Source organism: Mytilus californianus, unplaced genomic scaffold (assembly GCF_021869535.1).
Source record: "Mytilus californianus isolate M0D057914Y unplaced genomic scaffold, xbMytCali1.0.p SCAF_5, whole genome shotgun sequence".
NCBI lineage: Eukaryota > Metazoa > Mollusca > Bivalvia > Mytilida > Mytilidae > Mytilus > Mytilus californianus.
In genome coordinates this window covers 37,181,927-37,206,295 of record NW_026262701.1, presented here as the reverse complement: position 1 = coordinate 37,206,295, position 24,369 = coordinate 37,181,927, and the positions used below count along the sequence as shown (strand labels likewise).

The following is a 24,369-nucleotide window of genomic DNA, read 5'->3' as shown; positions in this document are numbered from 1 at the left end:
TTTGTCTACAAAGACTCACCAGTGACCCTCGGATCAAAAAGTTATCAAGGCCAAGTTGAGTACGCAGTTAGAGAGCGTTGAGAACCAATGTTACTGTAGGAAAAGGTTTTCCAAAACTCTATGTTATATCTGACGTACAGCCATGTGTATCTAGGTGTATGCTCATTCAATTTTGTCCGAAATGTTTGCTTTTATTCGCTAAATGTTAATCGGCACAATTGCTACATTCAGCTGTCAGTTATTAGGAGATAATTATGAAACAGTTCATGGGAGCTTGAATTTATATTGATTTTTGCAAGGGTTGGAGCTAATTGCTAAATATTGTATCACGACCGATGGTGAGCATTAAGGTCCAACCTGTATAAAATCAATATAAATTAAAGCCCTATGAATTATTTTTATTTGTTTGGATCAGAACGCTCTAGGTTAAGGCAAATATTTACTGTTCCCTTAATTAAACATACTATTTCTATTGTCTTAAAAGACCAGGAAATCTGAATTAGTTAACCTTCTTCGGCAGGTATGGACAACGTTACATGATTATTTTACATTAGTATTTACGAAAATGGATTTCGTTCAATTCCTATCATCGTATGTTTATGTTCTCATGTTTTAATGACTTTCAGTTTCAAATTCGTACATTTTCCCGTTGAAAGCTTTTATTTTCACGTCATCATTCAATGACGCCATTTACACCGATTGACAACTGGCAACTCATCCATAAAGCGCATACGACATGGAAAAGCCCAAATAAATCATGACGTTGCCTATCAGCTGACATGCAATGTATTTGTATTTTATTATGGGTGTGTGCTCAGAGCGTTTGAAGAAAGTCATAATTTAATGTTTAATCCACAAATTTCTACACAAGGAAATGACTGTACTATATCAGGAATATGACAGTGGTTTTCCACTCGTTTGATGTGTTTGAATTTTTGATTTCGCTATTTAATAAGGGATTTCCGTCTTGAATTTTTCTTGGAGTTCGGTAGTTTTGTTATTTTACTTGGTACTAAAATGTATAATTCTATTATGTGCACGTATTGCACAATATAGTTTTCGAGTGGTGTTTCATTGGTTCTTTGAAAAGATCAGTGATGGACCGTGATTCATTAGAGCGAACAGTAATTTACCGATGTTTAAATATCATAAATCAATTAAGAAGATACAAATCAAGGTATAAAAAAACCCCGAGTGAATACATAAAAATAAAACAATTGATCTGACAAAAGAAAGGCGTAAATAGTCTACATAGGAATACCAACCAAATACTTGAAGTTATGATTTATATAGAAAACGAGCATAAATATTATAAAGCAGGAAATTAGTGGTTTAAAAAAAGAGGCGGAAGATACGAAAGGAATATTTAAAACTGAAAATCCAGAGAAATTGACAATGTCTAAAACTGAAGACGAAGCAATATGAAGTCCACCAAAAATGAGAGTGATCTCATGTGCTCCGTGATTGCTTTTACTAAGGAAGGAATTGAATTGAAAAGATTAATCAAGCATATCATTTATTAAATAGGAAAATTGACCGATTGTGGCTTACTCTCTATGTGACTGAGTATGGATTCGCATGATGGGTATGTAGGGGTGCCTACCCTGTCGACGGACTGGGTCTTTTTCTGTTTAGATTTCACGCGATTTCGTAATGTATTTATCTTTTAGTTGTATTATTATTTACAAATTGATTTTCCAGTGTTGCACATCGATAAACTGATTTTGAAATAACATTATATTTAAAGACACAAAAGATATATATTTCAACAACAACGAATAGTTGAAACAGAAATTTATATTTTTGTGATGAGGAAGAATCATTGTTTAATATTTTCAACACTGTAAACTTGTGGAAGAAGTATGGCAAGAAATATTTTAGAAACCGGGAATTTTGTACAAAAATGAAAATCAGAAACACTTACTATTTCAGGCATCATTTATGCAGGTATTAATTTTAAACTTTTAGATACGGTGCGTTTTATTACATAATAGATTGTATGGAAAACAAAATATATCATAAACAATGAAATGGATTTTTTTTATTCAAATCTGTTAAACGAAAGACGAACAATGAAGCCTTCATTTTTATGATTGATACCTTTGGTTGATAACATGTATTTAATAGAAAAAAAAGGATATGGGGTATCCATCCATGACACAAAATCAGTTCATGCTCATAAAAAAAAACACACACACACGAAAAGCAAAGGAACAGCACTTTTATTGCTGTTCCTCATCTCAAAGTCACAGTAAGGCCTTTCAACAATTTAGCATGGTCAAATTCGTGTAATGACCGACACTTCTATCAATCTTGTATTGTTGAAAATACAGCTACAAAATGTAGTTTATGTAAAAAGAATGTACATGAGATAAAATGAATACTTTGTCCAATGATTATATATGGTGTAATAGGAATTTTTCTCCTTTGAATTTCCCTTGAAAATGGGTTTCTTTGATAAATCTCTAAGTTGCTTTTCTCGGCAATTTAAGGTTTTTCTAATAGCTAAATATTAATAAAATTTGAGCAAAAATAAAATAAAAACGAACTGCTTATTACTTCTCTTCCGATCAATTTCTTGATGTAATTCAAGATATGAAGCAGAATTAAAAGTGCTATTTTTTTTATTTCAAATTCGATTGGATATATGCGTTTAACATAGTCAATAAACACTGAAATGTTTACTAACATAACATCATCAATAAAATTGGAAAGAGTCTTTTGAGGTTTTTACCCACCTGATAATCTGAATTTGTATGGTCACCTCTGTAATTTGGGCATCCAATGCAGTGAAGGCTGGTCCCCGTTCGCTACCTTTGGTTGTTATTCAGTGTATATAATATTATTCACAGACGAAAACGATATTGTTTGGGGCTTTGTCTCAGGGTTAACAACACATTACATCAAGGATGAAGGACACATGCCTATCAACATTAGAGTCTCTGAGGAGAAGATATAGCATGAGCGTTACTATCTAAATTCTATGAATGAACGGTATAAGATCTAGAGTCTGACATAGTCCTCCACAGGGTCCAATAGTATGTAAAAGTTTTGTGTCAGGTATTAGAGAACTTTTGGAAAGACAATTAAATAATTTTAAATTTTATTTAGTGAAATGCCAAAAATCATTAGATATCTCAAGATTAGAAGAATGCTTTTCTATCTTATATGTCTCTCGGCACAAACCATTTTCTATTTTAGCTTTTTTAAATGTGTGTTTTTGCTGAGGCATTAGCATGATTCAGATTATTTAAGATAGACGATGAAAATACAATTTCTGTTTTGTGTTTGATATTTTAAACATTGAAAGTCTAAGTTTGATGTAAAATATAAATCGTGTCAGTTCAGTCTATATTTAGCTTAATGGATAGTTCCGTCGTCTTCCGAAAATCTCATTGTCTAAGCTATGCTTTTATAAAGTGTTTAGATGACATACTCTACTATAAAAGTGTAAAAATATTTTTTTGGAATATTTGTGAAAATATCTTTTATTTAATACTTTTAGAAATTATCGCATCCACAATTCTGCAGGATATCACCTGGGAACAGGTAAAATTTGGATGGATGATTTAGCATGTGACGGAACTGAAAACGATTTGGGCGACTGTAAATTTGCTGGATGGGGAAAAACAAACTGCGGCCATGGCCAGGATGTTGGTGTTGATTGTGGTAATGTATTGTATAAATCATTACTGTTATCATTTGTAGTAGTATAATAAGAAACTAAAAAATCTAAATCATTTATAAGCTTTGAATTTGATGTGCGAGAGAAAATAGATAATTGATTATTGAAAATTAATGATTAATCAATCTTTTGAATTAAGGAAATATCCCCCTCATGCATTGCTCTTATTACATGTCCGGGTTTGGCCTTACCTTTAATCGCACTTTTTTGTTTTTTTTCCAACGTTTCTTCAACGTTTGTATTAGTATTCGGATTTCGATATATATTTTAGCCTCGAGCATTAATTGCCGAAAGACGCACCCGGTGCAGTAAATTTAATACCGCGAATGTAATTATAAAATTTTTGCTAGCCCTTTGCGGAGTTGGAATGTATTTGCTAAATCATCGTTAAACCCTATGGAATAGGATATATTTTGTGTACTTGTAAAATATATGGGATAAGTATGAATGAAGTTAGCGACCGGTCCGTTAATCGTTATTAGATATTCAATATCAAACCGGCAGCTAGCGTAAATCACAATTTTCTCTTTATAGTTATTGAAAGATTTTTTTATCAAAAAATGCAATCGCAGATTTACTTTCAAAACATGATATTCCCAATTTACAAAAAGAAAGGAATCTATAAAAACATATGAAAAATGTAAATAGATAAACTATGGAAAACATAAAAAGAACATTTTCAAAACTTTTTGTCTTCGATATGAAACTTCCGTACTGAAAGTGCCAGTTTGACATTTTAAATATATCACAAAAGACCAAGCGAGACCGAAAAAATGACCGTAAGACTTTCATGGTCTTTCGATATCAATAACATTTGGCTAATAACTAGACTAGACTAGACTTGTTCAGAAGGGATATAGTTACGATACTGTTGTCAGGTCGTTAAAGATGGTATTTTTTGCAATTAATATTGATTCACTCATAGTGTCTTTGCATCGGAGGGATTGTGTTTGATTTTTTTATGATTAAGATATAATCTTTCAATCAGTTTAATTGAGGTCTGGAGCTAGCATGTCAGTAACTGCTGGTAGTCGTTTGTTTATTTATGTTGATCATTGTCATTTTGCTTAGTGTCTTCTATACTAACATCGGACTCGGACTTCTTTTGAACTGCATTTTACTGTACGTAGTGCTGGGTGTTTGTTAATTCTACATTGCCTAGATGTATAGGGGGAGGGTTGAGATCTCACAAACTATTTTTAACCCCGCCACATTTTTGCGCCTGTCCCAAGTCAGGAACCTCTGTCTTTTGTTAGTCTTGTAAGTGTTTAAAGTTTTGGTTCATTTATATGTTTCGGAGTTTAGAATGACGTCCATTTTCTCTAAACTAGTGTACATTACTGTTAAGGGGCCAGCTAAAGCCCGCCTCCGGGTGCGAAAATTTCTCGCTGTGTTGAAGACCCATTGATAGCCTTAAGCTGTTTCCGGCTTTTTCGTCGGGTTGTTGTCACTTTGACACATTCCGCGTTTCCATTCTCAATTTAAATATTAGATATAGATACAGATGCTAGTAGTATCTTAATTTGTCAAAAAAGCTTAAAGTGTCCCTTTTTAATATCAAATCGTCGAAAATTCAGGTAAAAGGGCCCAGTTTAATGCCAAGACCTTCCTGATCATTCAATCATCATGCATATGCATGGAGTTAGCTAAAAGGTAAAATCACAAAAATACTGAACTCCGAGGAAAATTCAAAAAGGAAAAGTCCCTAATCAAATGGCAAAATCAAAAGCTCAACCACATCAAACGAATGGATAACAACTGTCATATTCCTGACTTGGTACAGGCATTTTCTTATGTAGAAAATGGTGGATTGAACCTGGTTGTATAGCTAGCGAAACCTCTCAATTGTATGACAGTCGCATCAAATTCCATTATATTGACAACGATGCGTGAACGAAACAAACAGACACAATAGGAAAAAATGTCAAAAATAGGAGTACAGCAGTCAACATTGCGTTATCATCTTAATCACTTTAAAAAGAAAAAAATGTAACGAAGAAGCACAAAAAGGCATACATCAAATTTAACATCCTCATTTTGCTTTTTTATTAGTATACGATTTTATTTATCTACATAAAATTTTATTTATCTATGTAAAATCCACCCATAAAGGATGGAAGGTTTTAGGTTAAAAGGAAGTAAATAAAGATAACTGGCGCCACCTAGATTTTACATCCAAGATAATAGGTAGAAGTAAATTTATTTTCTGCTGCCCTTGTACTTAGAAATCAAAATTGAAATAGTGAGAAATGAGTGTTGGCCATTGGTGTAGAAATAGCGAGAAATTTAGAGAAAACTCTCTGTGACGAGCAACATTTTCTGTGCCAAATTTAGCAAGGGGTGTTCTTCGTTTATACTATTTCGAAAATTCCGGAACCGTTGAGTACCCTTAAAAAATGCAATTTTTCTATCAAAAAAGCTGCGGCACCATATGTGTTTTGCAGTTTCAATTACACCCAAAGATGTTGATAATTCAGAATTCGACATTTTTTTCTATGGATCTTTGATAGTGAAAACGCAGGACCAAAAAAGGCTACCATTGTCGCCTATGTAAATAATTACTTCCTTGTAACCTTTAAGTACTGGCGTACAACCGCGCGTTTGAAATTCTCACAGGTAGACATAAAATAATTTTGTCGTTCAAAGTATGACGGGATACATAAGTACAGAGTCACGTAAAATGGATATCACAAAAAACAGACTTAACAGTAAAAGTAATATTAATAAATAAAATAATTGTGTGGTTCAAAATATGACGGGATACATAAGTAATATATAGAAACTAATGACATCAAGAGAAATTTTATTACAACTAACAGATTAAACAGTTCTATCAAACGCACCTGGCACTTTTCCGCCGATTTTAGTTGATTTTTTATTGTTAAGTCCACCGTTCATATCGAAAATGAAATTTTTCAGAAATATTTTTTTAAAGTACTAATATATAGGCCTAGCCTAGCTGTAACCAGCATTTTATAGATATTGAAAGATCAGGAAGGTCTCATTGTTGTTTAAGCGGCCCCGGTAGTCTTTTACAATATATGTTGAATATCAAACAGGTATTTTGACCCCTACGTAGATATTGCAGACAAAATGTTTCCACAAATTCCTCCTCATAGTATATGTATTTACATATTAACTTACTTTGTTCTTAATTTCATGACGATTGAAAGATCTAGGTCTATTTAATGCATCCGGTCCATGCAATAAAATAATATTTTTGATTCATTTTTTACTGTGATAAATTAAAGAGATAGAATCGTGTTGTATGTGAGGGATTAAAATTTACGATCACCTGTAGAAGTCATAAAAAAATCTTCCATCTTTAACATAGTTATCATATTCAGAATTTTTAAAGATAGTCCATGTTCTATGTTTTCCAAGAAAATTGAGCATCTAAACATTTTTCTGTTGAAAATAACTTCCTTACATTTTTTACTTACTATGGAAGCATACTCACATTATATCGGCCAAGCCTAAAACTTATATAGTATCGATTTCAGTCGTTCTTCTTCGCAATTATGTTTGAGCATGTTTGAGTAGGAATCACACCCCTGTTAGTGTGGTCCGTATAGTGTGTGTAAACATGCACAAGCGTTAGTTGGGATATGTAAACGCCATACGATGATTTAGAGGGTATGTTACTGATGAGAAATGGTATGTTTTGACAATTTGAAAGTACTAATAAATTTTGTTTTGAAGTTATCCATCTATGGCAATAGTTGGGGAAAGATTAAAATATTAAGCAGACCTTCTAATTCGGTGGTATCCTTAATTTCAAATTCACTGAGTAATGAGATGCAACCATTTATGTTAGTTATTGAGGGACAAAACGTTATAAATACACCTGAAAAACAAATTTCACAACTTTGCAAGATGGTTTTTCATTTTGTCTTAGAGAAGTTTCTGTATGAATTCTGCTTCATATGAAAAAAATGAATCAGTCAGTAGAGTGCAATATTAGTACCAATCTAATTACCGACTGTCTGTTAAGATATCAATTCACCAATTACTAAACGATTCCAGCGTTTAAATTTTTCAAAAGGAGAAAGAAGATACCAAGGGACCAATTAAAACAGACAGTACCATGGCAAAAATCTAATCCCTCTTTTTGTAGAAAATATATGTCTTATGAGACGATGTAGTAGATCTTTCAAAATAAGCATGTAGAATAGTAGTGTCAAGCGTAGAAAAATCAAATATTTTTTGAAGTAGTTCCTTGAACTTTTATGAGAATCTGGTTGACATCGCTGGTTGAAGTTGCCTCATCACAATATTTCTGAGGACCATCTTTTATTGTAGAAATAATGGTAGTGATAAGAAAAATGATAAGTAAAACATCTTGATGGCCCGGCTTTATATAAAAAAAATTTTTATATGGATTTTTGTAAAGTTTAGGTATCCGTTAAAAAGACTAGAGATTTCCATCGTCCTTTTTGTTTTAATGTTAATATAAAAGAAGGTTGGATTTGTGATTTTCTTCAGTCTCGTCTTTCGTGAATGGTAGTAGGATATTAGTGGATAGCCAGTTTTCTGTGAATTCCAAATACGTAACCAACATGTAGAAATTCCAAAGAATAATTTTGGCATATAAAAACAATATTGTTTTATATTATACTAATGGATGACAAAACTTAAGATTTAAGAAAAGATAAGCGATGCAAAGATTTCCTACTAGGCACAAGTACATGGAGAAAGTATGTATCAGCAAATATATGAAATTATATTGTCCGAATATAACTTTATATACCATCAATCGTTGAGAACAAGTTATAAATATGCAAATTTTACATTATGTATAAGGAAGCCTGATTTCCCTCGTTGATATATTCATAATGACCGTCTAAACTTACGGAAATTCTTACGTCTGTCTTTTTTTTTATCACATCAGACTCTCGAATTTCACTTAGTGGTGGATCTAACGCAGGACAAGGAACTATTCAAGTTTACCACGAAAACCAATGGGGTACTATTTGCGACGATAATTTTGATGTGAATGACGCAAAAGTAGTTTGTAAAATGATTGGGCATCACAGTCTGTAAGTAGCATCAATAAATTTATGAGTTTTTGATTCTATATACATGGACGATAATAAAGTTATAAGCAATTTACGTTTTGCACATGACTGCTGCGAAGTCTTATGTTTTCTTTGGCTTAACTTTTAACTCGCCAATGGGTCAAATCTGCTATTGTCTCAAGTTAACGTCTGTGTTTCTAAACTTTTTCATCTGAAACACAGGACAAATTTCAATCAAAAATGGGCAAAATCATCATCATTTATTAAACAGATAGTTGGTTTTCTCGTTGTGGTCAATCAATCAATATGACTGTAATTGCAAACAAAAACATCAGGGTAAAATGCGAGTTATTGTGTTATATCTTACAACTTAAATAAAGTGTCAAGAATCTTGCAACTAATCTAAAATTAAATAAATCTTGCAGGGTATAATGCTTATCATTTCAATGTCTAACTTCTTTTCATTTTCACTCAAATTATCATATAATTTATAAGATTTATTCTCTTTACGATTTCGACTTATTTTTTTGTGTTTGCATTGATATCGAAAACTCTAGTAGATAGGTAGACAATGTATTATATATATAACACATTATAACAATACAATACATGTGCGAAATAGAAGAAGTATTTTATTCTAAATATTTGAAATTATTTTGTCATGTTAGAATAAAACATTGAAACAAAGATATGATGTAGGAAAATATCGCAGTTTCAAATAAAATTCGCATGTCTCTTTCAAACACTTATACAGTCATGTATAATATACATCGTAGAAACATATGCAATGGTAGTTTATGAAACGTTCGGTCTTTTCTCAGCTATACTGAACTCAGGTCCACTTATCGGTTAATATACTTTTTCGAAGATGAAAATACATTCTATAAACTGCCATGCGTATGGTCATAATTGCCATACATTGTTTGTTAAGTATCAACAAACTTTAAAATATATTTAGTAAAACACCAACAAATTTAATAGAACATTCATGGCTAAAACAATATTTCAATGAAAAGGAATACTTTTGTCCGGAAAGAACCTATCTATAGAGTCATTTTGTTGCTGTCTCATTGAAGTTTACACCACACTACTTTTAATCAATTTAATATTACAACAGTATGCAATTCATGTAAAACACTAAACTGAGGCCAAGCTTAGCGAAAGGTCGTGCGACATAATCAGTCAAACAAACTTTATTAGATCAACTCAAAAAGGAACGATCGTTGTCATTGGTCAATTTAAACCTTCCACCTCGAATAAACTGGCAAGCCCCGCCCAAGCACACCTGCGAAAAAAGAACACGCATACTATAAACGACCAAAAATTGAAAGGGTTGATTGCGTAAAGGATTGCGTACTTGATTATCTAATGACAATTCTACCTAAATACATGTACATGTAAAATTTGTTTATATTAAAATTTTAAATTTTGTGCAATATAAAGGTCCTTCGTCTTATATTTTTGAATTTCATAAGAAGGGCTCTTAATTTTTTTTCACGGCGAAATATCGAATCCAACTTTCTTCTCTCAAATAGTTCTGGATTAATCTTGTGCACCAGTTCAATCTGCTAAGTTACATCATGTTGTGTTTAGCATTTTGACAAAATTATAAAATATGAATGTAATGACTCGGTGATGTTGGATAGACGTAAATGAGACCGTAATTAACGACAAAAATAACCATTCATATTTCATATTCTCTCGTCATTATATCACAGTCTTCTCCTAGAAATTTAAATTAGGCTCAATTATTCTTAACTCTTTTAAAATATGAAACTACATATATACAAACTGTTAAGAAAAAGGGAACCACCATGACCAATTATAAGAACAACTAAAAGTTGCATCATGGCATAATCCAGTAATTTTTAAAAGCAGGGAAGCTTAGGATTTTATGGATTTGACTTTGGACGGTGTGAATTTTTTCTGATTCAGTTTACTTGACTGTGAAAAAAAATCTCGAGAAAGATGGGTTACTACAAACATATTTTTATTCTATGTAACTTCAGAGCAGGTAATCATGCTTTGTTTATAGAAAAATGGAGATGGCAAACATTAACCGCAGCGAAAGGAATTGTACTTTATGTAACTACGACGATATAGGTGATGGATTTATAAGTAATATTTGTTTTGCTGTTCTCTGTTGAAAATGGAACGTAAATTATCTTTGTAAACATTTACATAGACCAAGTATTATGTCAATTAACTCACTGTTTGGTAATTGTAAATATTCAGTTTTAAAAAGTGTGTTTATTCAGTAAGTGTATTTTAAAATAAAAAGTTTAGTCCCCCCTTGTACTTGTCTTTTGTCACCCTTAATGTCTGTATATGTCGTTTAACAGTTTATTATACTTGTATAATTTTATACTTCATCTTAGAAAAAACATACTGCATTTGTTTAACTTCAATTTTATCGTATTTTTATTGATATTGTATGTTTCTCTGTGAACTTGTACTTAGTTTGTGGAAAAGTACCCTACATCTGAATCCGCTGATAATTATTGATTGCATTGTGACTTGTGCATTTTAACCAAGAGAAATTTCATATTACAAGGGGATAACTTCTTACAGACATTAGCATTGCCCTCACTTTTGAAATAAAATGCGATATTTTTTTTAAATATTTCAATTTCATTCATTATCAATTATGCATCTATATAAAAAAAAAGAGACACGCTCGCAAATGTTCTGCAAAGCTCTAGGTTCATCGTAGTTTGAAATAAAAAGACAAATTTGCATCCAATTCAAATTCAAACAGTATATTTATATTGTTCCTATAAACAACGACATTTCTAATAAATATTTTGTTTTTTTGTTCAACACAAGCAGAAGCAACATTCCCGCCAGTGTAACATTTCAACCCTTTTTAAAACAGATATGCATTCAATTCATTTTATTTCCGTAATTGTAATCATTCACTTGTACAATACAAATATTCATATTGTTGTTTTGCTTGTATCTATCGGTGAATGAATAGTACATTACGATTTGTTTTGTTCGTGATTAGTAAAAATGTTATTTATGAACGACCAAACGCTAAGAAACTGTATGTCCGTTGTAAAGAATGAAAACAGAAGAGAAATGTGCAACCTATAATGTATTATTGTTATGATATCCTAATTATATACATAATTACGACATTTTAAATTTTTTTGACATACCAAGACAATAACCTAGGATATGAAGTTGATTGTATCCCGTCAGTATGAAAGGAAACTAATAGTGGTACATGCATTTATCCGTATAAAATTGATACATACATTTATCCTTATATTATTGAAAATCCGGTACATGATAATTTTGTTGTTGCATAAAGAACATTACTACAGACAACTGGCAATTATTGGTGTCAGACCACCAATTCAAAATCTCTTCATTCAACCAAATTTTGCTATTTTCACAGCTTTCTTTATATTTTACCTTAAGTTTAACTTCACAGAAACCAGGTATATCCTGAATTGTACATGTATCACCTTTCTACATGCCAATTTTCCACACATGTTTAAAGTCTTGTAAGAAAGAACTGCCTTTCGGAAGACAAGTACTACTAAATGTACTCCAGGTTTTCTGTAAATCTGATATTAGTATACTATGGAGCGCACTAATCCTCAATTTTAATGCAAACTCATAGACAAGTAAATTTTAGCTCAAAATGGTCTAAATATATTTTTCTATCACCAAAAGTTTCATTTCTGCAAATTGGTCCGAGTACACAGTTATCGTCCTTTGATTTTCGTTGTCCACAAATATAGTCCTTAGTGTGGACAATGTGTTACTTGCCAATTTTTTTATTACCCCTTCCAAATTTATTTCTCCATGTTTTATGCCTCAAATAGCAAGTAGGGGGATGAAATTACACTGTAAAAAAATTTGGGTCATGAATTTTAAAGTAAAGTAGTGATTTGGTCCAGCTGAAAAAGGTTAAAAATAAGCACTTCAGAAGATGTCAAAAGATTTCAAGACCCCCTTAACATAAAATTGTCCATATTTTGAGTTAGAGCCGATGAAGTTTTCTATATTTTTGATATAATTTGTCCCAAAAGTAGTACAACACACTGTAAAATTATTATTGAGAAAGCGCAGGTGGGATTTTTTTAATTTTCATTTATTGTCAAAAAGAAATGCACTACGAAATAACTGTGTACTCGGACCTAAGAGGTGAAATCAGGAAATATAGAATCTGTACTTTGTCAACTTTCCTGAATGATTTGATGGTGTCAATTTGTCAAATAGCATGAAACTAAAGGATTTAAACTTTTATTTGATAGAATTTCTGCAAAAATGACCAATTTTGGCATTATATGGTCAAAATAAGCATTTCATAGCTTTTTCAATTTTGATGCATAAGTGGCATTCTGACTTTCTATCTGACAGGTTTTCATGTGTCAATATTTGTGTTTCTATGCTTTAATCCAGTTGTATTACTCATTTGTGAACTCTGAATCTACAGAAAAGATGATTATCTAAGACAATATGTGCAAAATGTGTTGTATAAATGACCCTCGTCTAACGCCCTGTTTGGATCAAGTTAAATGTGAGGAGCTTGGTACATAAAAATTGAAGTCCATAATAAAGACCTCACTAAATTTGTATAAAAAGCACTTAACAATGTCTTTTGTACCTGTTTCATTTCACATAATATCTTTCTTTTCTTCTGTAGGATAGCAAGTGGTTCAAATATAAGCCTGTTGAGACTAAAATTGCCTGCAAGTTTTTCACTAAAAAGTGAAAAATCTTTGTATCAGACCAGACTGTCTGCAAAAAAGTTGAATGCAAGAGTCTTTTTGTGCTCAGATTTATTGTATCATGTCACCTGAGTATAGAAATGATAGAAAAGACACACATTTTTATTTCCTATAGCTTTAATATGCATTTTTAAATGTAAATATGTGCTACGGCCTAAATTGACCCTACATTATTTTCAGTCTTACTTGGCCTAAGACCCTTTTAAACTAATATGATATGTTATTTGTAAGTTTTCTTTCCATTTAAAGTACATTAAATACATATGTAAGGATTATTTATAACCAAAAAGCTTCAAAAATTTAAAATTGCTGGAAAATATTACATCTTCATGTAAGACCACCCTTCATTGGAAAACCTCCATTTTTAGGCACAGGCTCATATAAATTTGACATTTTAATAATTATGCTAAGTCTGATATATCAAATGAGTACTCTATTGCTTTTAATACATGATATATTATATATTAAGGCATTTTAAAAGTATTTTGTTGCAATATTTTAATTTAAAAAGCCTCAAATGTTGATAGTTGAAATTTTTCAACTTTAACGTCAAAATTTAACACGCAAAGTTGAATATAGAATTTATCATATTGTCTATAGAATATATCTTATTGCCATGAAACTTTGTAAGCAGTCTCATAATTTATTAAGCTTTGGTCATACCAAGTTTTATTAAGATTGGACAATTTTTTCTATCCTATTAGGTCCGAGTACACAGTTATCGTCCTTTGATTTTCGTTGTCCACAAATATAGTCCCTAGTGTGGACAGTGTGTTACTTGCCAATTTTTTTATTACCCCTTCCAAATTTATTTCTCCATGTTTTATGCTTCAAATAGCAAGTAGGGGGATGAAATTACACTGTAAAAAAATTTGGGTCATGAATTTTAAAGTAAAGTAGTGATTTGGTCCAGCTTAAAAAGGTTAAAAATAAGCACTTCAGAAGATGTCAAAAGATTTCAAGACCCCCTTAACATAAAATTGTCCATATTTTGAATTAGAGCCAATGAAGTTTTCTATAATTTTAATATAATTTGTCCCAAAAGTAGTACAACACACTGTAAAAATATTATTGAGAAAGCGCAGGTGGGATTTTTTTAATTTTCATTTATTGTCTAAAAGAAATGCACTACGAAATAACTGTGTACTCGGACCAATTTGTTAGTTTAAGTAAACAATGACTTCATAAGTACTATTTTTGTGTCAGAGTAGGCCTACTTTTACATACGTTCTAAATTGGAGGGAGTGAATTGGTGGTCTGACACCTCAAGAGACATAAACGTTTATCAGAGGTCTTTTGTTTTGCCTTATTCTTAATCCTTGGTCAATTTGTAGTAAAAAAAAAATCCTATCTGAGCATAATGCGATCTATATTGCAAAATGCACAGCTCAATTTAAACTGACTGTAATGTATACCTTTAATAGAAAATACTTGAAATTTAATTTCAGATTACAAGAACATAAACTTTCAATACTAAGATTAATTTTGGTTGATTGTTCCTTGTTTGTCCTACTGCTTTAAAGACGTTGCACAACTTTTACAATGAGTTTAGTAAAATATCAAAGGTATTGAAGTGTCAACGAATATTGACCCCCCCCTTTTTTTCATCAGGTGTCAGTAATAGACTATTAATTGATCAATAATGCAGTTATGAAACGATTTTTATTTACTATCAGTCAATAAAATTTAAGGAACAAAACTTTCATTTTAGACAATTCATGGGATTGGGTTGAGTTTATGCAGTGTTTACATTAGGCTATGCTATCTGCAAAATACATGGAATGACGCAATGATATAACGGATAAAAATCAAATAAATTTATAATATCTTCATGGCGACAATTTTTTTTTGGTAGTAAACGACCTATGTTTTAATGTTTAATACCACAGAAACAACTATCTGTGCATTCATAACAATTTCAGAAATTTTTCTATATGAATGCGTATTGGAAGGGTGATAAAAGCTACAAATAGCACAAATTTAGGTTGAAGGCTCTAATTTTGCAATGTGACCTTTTAACAAAATAAATAATTTAAATGTGGCTACTTGCATTTTAAATGATCAGTTAAGACAAAAAAATCAATTGTTTTCCTATTTTTTGGTTTCACCGCTTTTCGCTTTAAAGGTGTCAGAACACCAATTCAAAATCCCTATTTATTCAACCAAATTTGGCAATTTTCACAGCTTTCTTTATATTTTACCTTAAGTTTAACTTCATAGAAACCATGTATATCCTGAATCGTACATATATCACCTTTCTACATGCCAATTTTCAACCCTTGTTTAAAGTCTTGTAAGAAAGAACTGCATTTCGGAAGACAAGTACTACTAAAAATTACACCTGGTTTACTGGAAATCTGAAATTAGTATACTATGGAGCGCATTAATCCTCACTTATTAATGCAACCTCATAGACAAGTAAATTTTGGCTCAAAATGGTCTCAATATATTTCTCTTTTACCAAAAGATTCATTTCTGCAAATTTGTTGGTTAGTTTAAGTAAACAATAACATCAAAAGGACTATTTTGTGTCAGAGTCGGGCTATTTTTACATACGTTCAAAATTGGAGGGAGTGAATTGGTGGTCTGACACCTATAATATTTCGACCCCTCTCTTTAAAAATCAGGCGACGATACAGTATTAAACAAATATTCTTTCATTTCGTTTTACTTTAGTAATAACATAGTACATTCCATTGTCGGTCACCTGTGTCGATTCACGTGCACAATACGATTGTTGTTGTATTTGTATCTTTCGGCCACTGAAACGGGACGTTACAAAATGTTTGATTGTGATAGGCCAAAATGTTATCAATGAAGAACCAAACGCTAAACTTGGCTGCAGTTCAGTGTACTGTATTTGGTTTTTGTAGCACCGACAAGTAATATGATTATGAAATTATAAAATGCAAACAAATACTATGTTATTATTACAGAAATCCTACAGCATATTCTCAAGCTCATTATGGAAGTCGTTCAGGTCCGATGTGGATAGATGATTTACTCTGCTCAGGTGCAGAAAATGATATTGGATCATGCTCATTTCCTGGATGGGGTAAAGAAGATTGTGGTCACACTGAAGATGCTGGAATCGACTGTGGTATGTGTCAGATCTATTGTAGTTGAATTTAAGAAGGTGTTAATGTAGTTTCGTGAACTTGCATGACACTGTTCATTCGTATTTTTATACTTTATGCAAATTTCTTATATTATCCATTCATTTCATTAGACACATTGCATTTGTTAATTTTCACTTACCTTTCATAAGCCCCGCCCACTCATAGCAACATGTAATAATATTAGCAACGGTTGATAATGCCTAAAATTAAAACCCGCTGAGCCCAAAGTTTGCCGATCCGGAACAATTAACACCCGCTCCGGCCGAGGTTTACCGATTCTTATTTCTTCATCATTTCCGTCGTTTTGTTGTTGTTATTAGTAAACCATTTTAATTTATTACTTTTATCTTTTTACAATCATCCTTCTAATAACTTAGTGCACACTTGAGTCACAAAGGCATTCAGTATAACAAAAAAAACATACTGCCCTTGGATGAAGGTGTTCGAGTGATTAACACACTCGATGAAAATATTATCATCCGCGACTTCGTCTTGGGTGACAATTTTTTCCCTCGTATATATATATATCCTATCAAAATCACAATTGTACAAGGTTTCGTAATAAAATGTTGTAAAATGACAATGATTAGGCTGTATTGCAATATAATTTGGTAAATCAAGTATTTGAGAAGCCTTTGTTGTATTCTGTTGACTGATAGGATGAGGAAAAGACAAATTCTTGTACAATGTTAGAGCCGATGAAAATAATGAAATTGGAAATTTCATTGTGATATACAATCTTGAATGATGTCTTGTTAAAACGAATTTGGCATTTTGATAATACATAGAGGGGTGTGTTTTGAAGTAAATGAAATTAAGGATAATCTTTTTGCAAGATGTTAATAATACCGTTTATTGTTTTCTTCAAAACATGTTCTGGGATCAAGTGAGGTGTGATTTTACCATTTATGAGAGACTGAATTGAAGAAAGAGTATTTACTAATTGAACTTGAATTTCATTGGCTTTACTGATTTGTCCGAATGCTACCATGGACATATTTGTCATCAAGATTTCAAAATTTTTATTTGAAAACAATATTTGATTTACCAATTCGTGATTTAGTTGCATGCCTTCCTTTAACTTGTCAAATCAATGATTTACTACTTTCATAAAAGAAGATATGTGTGAACCATGTTGCTCCAAGCGTGACTCATTTGTCTATCTCTTTTTATCAATTTATTTATGTGATTAGCCAAAAGGTTGACATCGTCCATGGTTGCTGTTCCAAAGAAACTTTTACTGAATGAACCAATGAAAGGCAGTAAAGCACGAGATTTACATTTTTGTGGGGTTAAATTTGTTTCTGGGACCATGTCAAAAATTTCCATAAGTGTTCGATGAGTAAATGTCATTGTGTTTTCCTTTAATACATTAACATGAAAAATTATTGAGTTAAATAAATAACAAGTTTATACAGCAAAAGTGCATTAAGGAATGTGTTGAATTGAAATGCTAGGTAATTCTACTTCAAAAGTGTGAAGCCAATATTCGCATGATAAATATAATGATGGTTGTTTTTGAAAAAGTACACCATAATTTAGTCGGTGTATATCTTCATCTGCATTGCTTGCTTGCACTGTCATGTGTTCCCCGACGATGCTGAGTGGTAGTATGACCATAACGATAAACATTAGCATTAGGCTAAATCGACTGGTTACATTTCCTATAAAAAGAAAAAAAAATAGTGCTAGTCACATAAGTGTAGATCAGACACCTAAATATTTGACAGACACTGAATTTTGAAAAATGAATTTTGAGAAAAAAAAAATACTGCCAAATAAAATTCGCGACGTCGCTTATGAACTAATCGAGTCCAACCAGGTGCACATGTAAATCGTAAATGTTCTATACTATTCTGCACTTACCTGCATTAGTCTGCCATCAAGGCTTTAGAGGCAATTATGACACTTACCTTAATTAGTTTTGTTTACTCCTGGGATTGATTGAGATAACGATAAGTCTGATTACCTTTTCGTTTACGTCGATTACCTTGTTGAGTTTACTTAATATGATAATCTTCGATAAGATTTTCTGCAATGTTATTAATTGGTTCCAAGATTGGAGTTGATCCATCTTTCCATTTGCATTTGTAATGAACAACTCCGTTCATTATTTTCTTTTCGAGTAAACATTCAACTTCATACATTGTTTCGTCTACGATTTCTTTGTCAATTTCATTATTAACCGTTTGTGCGTTATTTGCATTTGGTTGATGATCATCGTTTTCTTCATCATTGTTCTGTGGTGTGACTATAATGTCATCTTGACGTCTAAATAAACGCGGGTCATGATAAATAAGTAAATGTTGAGCATTGATCAATGATATCATTACTTTGCGTGTTTTGCAATTCATAAAACGGATAGTTGTGATTTGGTCCCAATTGTGTTATCAAATAAAGTCCGTCTGGTAACTTACGAGAAAGTCCTGGGGGAACTTTGTACACTCGAATTAACACGTTTTGCCCAACCCTAAAATCTGTTTCTTTTGCCTTTTTGTCATAATGCTCTTTATTCTTTTCTTGACGACGATTTACATTATCTGTAGCTATCTCTTTAGCTATTTTTAATTTTTCGATTACCTATTGGATATGTTCATTTGCCTATTTGCCCATGTTATCTTTTGGTTGTATGTCTACATCAAATGGTAGGTTCATTTCTTTACCAAACAGTAGGTAATATGATGAGTATTCAGTTGATTCTGTTGCTGGTGACATTCTAAAAGCCATCATGATTCCTGGTAGTATTTTTGACCTGTTATGATGATCTTTACTACAATATGCTCTTAAACATTGCGCTAATGTTGAATTTTGTCTTTCGACTGTCGAGTTTGTTTGTGGATGATATGAAGACGTGTACTGACGTTTAACATGAAATGTTTCACTAAGCTCGCTGACAAGTTTCGACGTATCACTCAGCAAAAGGTTTGGACAACCAAATCTACAAAATATCTCTGCATATACAACTTTTGCTATGGCGTTGGCGTTTTGTGATTTAAGCGCGAAAGCTTCACACCATCTGGTAAAACTATCAACGACATGTTAAACGTACCTATCTCCGTCTTTTGTCTGTGTGAGCTCTAAAATGTATTTGTGCTATCTTTTAAATGAGTCTGCTAAAGGTATAGGTGTCAGTGGTTTATGATTTTGGTTTCTAGTTTTTATCCTTTGACATCGGTCACATGATCTAACATAATCATCTACCTGTTGGTGTATGCTTGGCCAATACTATTTTAGTTTATGTGCTTCGTAAACTCGCTTTGTTGTTAAATGTGCGCCTCCACTTTGACTATCATGATAAGCTAATAATGCATCATTCCTAAGTTCCCTTGGAAGTGCCAGTTGTTGATGTTGTCTTGCTTGCTCATCTGGTTTCTTTGTTCGTCTTTGGTACCAATGATAAAGAATGACATTCAGTAAACTATATTGTTGTGATTCTATGTTGACTTTACGAGCTAACTTGTTATTTTCTGGGAGAGTTCCATCATTCAAGTATGCATAGAGGTCCTCAAAGTCAGGACATTTGCGTTGTAAAGTAGCTATATCTTCCTTTTGTTCTATTTGTACTGTCGAGTTATCATCTTGTACAGCTGCTATGACTGTATCTGGATCGTGGTCATAAAAGAAATGTAATTTTCTTATTTCTCTTTTTGTGTTATCCAGTGTGAAAATGTCTGCTGATGTCGGACCATCTTCCATTTGATCTTGATCTGGATGTGTATCTGGATATGTTCGCCTACCTAATGCATCAGCAACATGTGTTGTCTTTGTCCTTTATATGTTTAATATCAAAAATATAATGTTGTAACGCTATTGCCTATCGTAAGAGTCTTCCCGATTTATGTTTTGTGTCTTGGAGCCAGCAAAGGGCTTGGTGATCGGTATGTATTATAAACCGATTGTTGGATAGATATGTTTCATGGTTTTTGATTGCGTTGACAATAGCTAAATACTCTTTTTCGGTTGTATGGTATTTTCTTTTCTCTCAGCTGCACCTAGCGATCGTCCTCCGTATGCTATTACTCTTGATCTGTTTTGGTCGTCTTTTTGTATTAACATATGTCCTATTGCATAATCTGATGTATCACATATAATTTCAAAAGGTTTGTTCATGTCGGCATTTGCGAGTATTTGTGATGATGTAAGCCTTGTCTTTAGATCGTCAAATGCAATTCGACATTGCGGTGTCCAACAAAATTAAAAATTCTTTTCAATAATTCGGTTAGAGGTGTAGTGATTTTATGAATATGATTGAACGAATTTTCTATAGTAATTGCACATACCTAGGAAACTGCGTACGTCCTTTTGCGTTTTTGGCTCAGGAAAGGTTGCAACTGCTGAAGTTTTCTCTGGGTCCACTTTGACACCTTCTTTGGAGATGAAATGACCGAGATATTTTACTTCTGTAACTGCAAAATTACATTTGGAATGTTTTATTGTTAAGTTGGCTCTTGAGAGACAGTTGAAAAGTTGCTGTAAATGATCTAGATGAGTTTCAAAATTTTCGCTGAAATCTAGGATATCGTCGACATAACATAGGACAAATTTCCAATTGATTCCCCTTAAAACTTGCGCCATAACCATTGAAAAAGACGCAAATGGTAGTCTTAGCCATTCGTAAATTCCTTTTTGTGTTATAAAGGCTGCTTTGTGTCTTGTCTCTGGGTCTTGGAATTTGCCAATACCCGGAAGCTAAATCAAGTACTGAGAACATGGTTGCTTTGTGGCAGCGCCTATCGCATCGAAGGCACACTCAAGCCTTGGCAACAGAAAATAAATAGATTTCGTCTTTCTATTTACTTTACGATAATCGATTGCGAATCGATATAACCCATCGCCCTTGCGTACTAGAAATACTGGAGAAAACCAGTCAGATGTCGAAGGAACAATAATGTTGTTGTCTTGCATTTCTTGTACTTGTCTGTCTATTTCCCTCTGTAAATGTGGTGGTTGACGATAAAATGGCATTTTTACCGTGAATCGTGTGTTTCGATCTTATGCTTAAATGATGTAGCTTGGCCTAACTCTTTCAGATTCGTTGCAAAAAACATTCTTGTTTTCGCAAAGGAACGTCCGAAGTTTCGACTTTTGCTTTAACGTCAACTCCGCTTTAGATAAATCGAATTCTAAATTGTCTCTATTTGTGTTTTTCGGCTTAATCTCTATTGTGTTTATGCTTTTAACTTTGGCATTATCTAACGACTGCATGAACTGTTCATCAACATTACTTGCATTTGCAAGTACATAGCGTCTTGGTAAGTGTACGGTTTTATTTGTTGGATTAATGATTCTAAATACTGACTTACCTTGGTTGACTGTAACTATACATCATGCACTCATTAGCTGCTTCTTTTCAAGATTTGGAGTGGGTTCTAATAGTACTTGCTCACCTTGGATTCTTCTTGACACATGCACTGTTAGAACTATCTCGGAATTGGCAGGCAATGCACAAGATTTAATACATCTAGCTAAACCTGAATTAATATCAAGTGAACAAATTTTAGCACATTTATCTGATCTTTCCATAGATTTCCTAGATAAATTAATAGTAACATTGCTTGTTTCTAAAAAAATCTACACCTATAATGAGTGAATGTGGAAATGTGTCAATGACATGAAAATCAAAATCAAAACATTTTTCTTTTATCTGAATAGTTAAAAATACTTTTCCGGATTGATTGATTATCGCCCCTGATACCAAGGTCTCTTGTGGTGAGAACTCTAATATAAAAATTGAATTTTTGTGAAAACAAAACAAAACAATGTCTAAAGATTGGGAGAATGAATGGGAAAGTGACATATGTAGTAGGCAATCTTTGCAAACCAACCCATACTACGATGATAAACACTTAAAAACCAGTCAAAATATATCCGACTCAACTGACAATGTAAACAACATGGCGCCTACATATGCAAAAGTTACTGCTGGTAACTTAACAATTAATACAGATACAAATGATACAAACGATACAAACGGTGTCAAACAAATATTCATTAAAGAAACAGACGTATTTGGAGCCTCAAACCCAGCCAAAGAACTCTGGCTTTCCCACACAGAAATATTCAAAGGGATGGCAATGTCAATAAAAAGAGAACACATAAAGGGAATTCAGAGAATAGGCAAAATGTGGAGATTATACCTAGATACAGAAGAAGACAGACTTAAACTCCTAGGTGAAGGAGTAGTTCTCAGAGGAAAAACTATCCCCCTTCTTCCCCACAACCCAAACAATCCAAACTACAAAAGCAACCTAAGAAAAGTCAGAGTAAAGAATGTGCCATTGTCTGCTGATGATGGCCAGATACAGAGAGAATTAGAGATGAGAAACATAAAAGTAATTTCATTATACAGAGAAAGGTTGAGAGTTGACAATAAAATGACAAACTGCCAGACAGGAGACAGAGTATTTTTTTGTGAGAAATTTGAAAAACAATTACCCAAAACAATGCAATTCGGGAAATACCTAGCAAGGGTTTCACACTTTGGACAGATAGATGAAAACACTCTATTTATTTGTAGTAAATGCCTCCAGAAAGGCCACTTTACAAGTGACTGTCCCAATGAATGGGTGTGTAGGGGCTGCAACAAGTCAGGCCACAAATTTTTAGAATGTCCCATCTTTTTGGAAAGAATGAAGCAAAAAGAAACAAAAGACCAACAAGAAAAGGAAAACCAAATTATTGTACATGACTCTACAAGACAAGAAACAGAACAAAATGAGCACATAGAAGAAATTACAATTCAAAGCAACCAAGAATGCGACACAACAGATGAATGTACAGATCCTTCTAAACAACCAAGTGCAATTTTGGAACAGAACAGGAAAGTAACCACAAACGACAAAAAAGATCAAGCCCAAGAAATGAAAAAAGAAAAAAAGAAGAAAAACATGCCAGAAAAAAATGAAAACATTTCGCACAGTGTAGACTCAAAAACTAAAAATACTGATAAACCAGCAAAGGAAAGAACAAGTCAGAAACAATTGGACATTAACAGATTTACTACTCGAAATAGGAGACAAGAAACCCTGAAAGGAAGAACTCCACCAGACCAAGATAGAGAAAACAAGTCTTCAAAAACTTAATCAAATAATTAAAACATATCTTTTATCTTAACATAAAAATGAAGAAAAAAAATATGTCATTGTATATATTGTATATAGTCTTTTTGATTGTCATTTATCATTTATTACAAAAGCGTAATAACACAAGTGTATTTTATATGTCATACACTCAGTATCAACATAAAAGTAAATGCTATCTCAATTATTTAACTCTAAAAATGTTAACATTAATAATACCAGTACTTTTGTATTTTATCAACACATTTACCTTAAAGAAATGTAACTCAAATACACTTTCAAAAATGGGTTTTCCCATAACTATTTTTAGTAACAAAACAAACATTATTCGCAACAAGTATAACGTAATAAAATCACAACAAAAAGTATTTAAAGAAATGAAAACAACGGCTATACTTACATTAGCTGTTCTGACAAGTACCGCTTGTCTAATCTGTTCTAATAAACCTGAAATTCTTTCAATTAAAGTAACTGAAGAAATACATATTTATATAAATAAGTTTTCATATTATTATTACATGACGATACTGTTTGTAGATAGATGTATTAAGGTACACAAACAAAAGTTATGTAACACGGTAATGAAATCGGGTAGTAAACGAATGACTTTATGTTTTAGAACTTGTTGTATTACTATTACGCAGTGTGTACATTTACAGCTATATAGACATTGGTTAGTATGTAATTTGTTGTATACCATTTGTTACGAGAACACAACAGAGA

At 32.4% G+C, this 24,369-nt stretch overlaps 1 protein-coding gene across 1 annotated transcript in view; it reads left to right on the top strand.

Moving 5' to 3' along the window:
* Positions 1–3,560: 3,560 nt before the first annotated feature.
* LOC127701965 (scavenger receptor cysteine-rich domain superfamily protein-like) overlaps positions 3,561–24,369 on the top strand; it is a 61,814-nt gene continuing 41,005 nt past the window's right edge. Inside the window, exon 1 of the mRNA XM_052205941.1 lies at positions 3,561–3,669. Coding sequence (XP_052061901.1) covers positions 3,561–3,669 — 109 coding nt within the window. The remainder of the gene's footprint in view (positions 3,670–24,369) is intronic.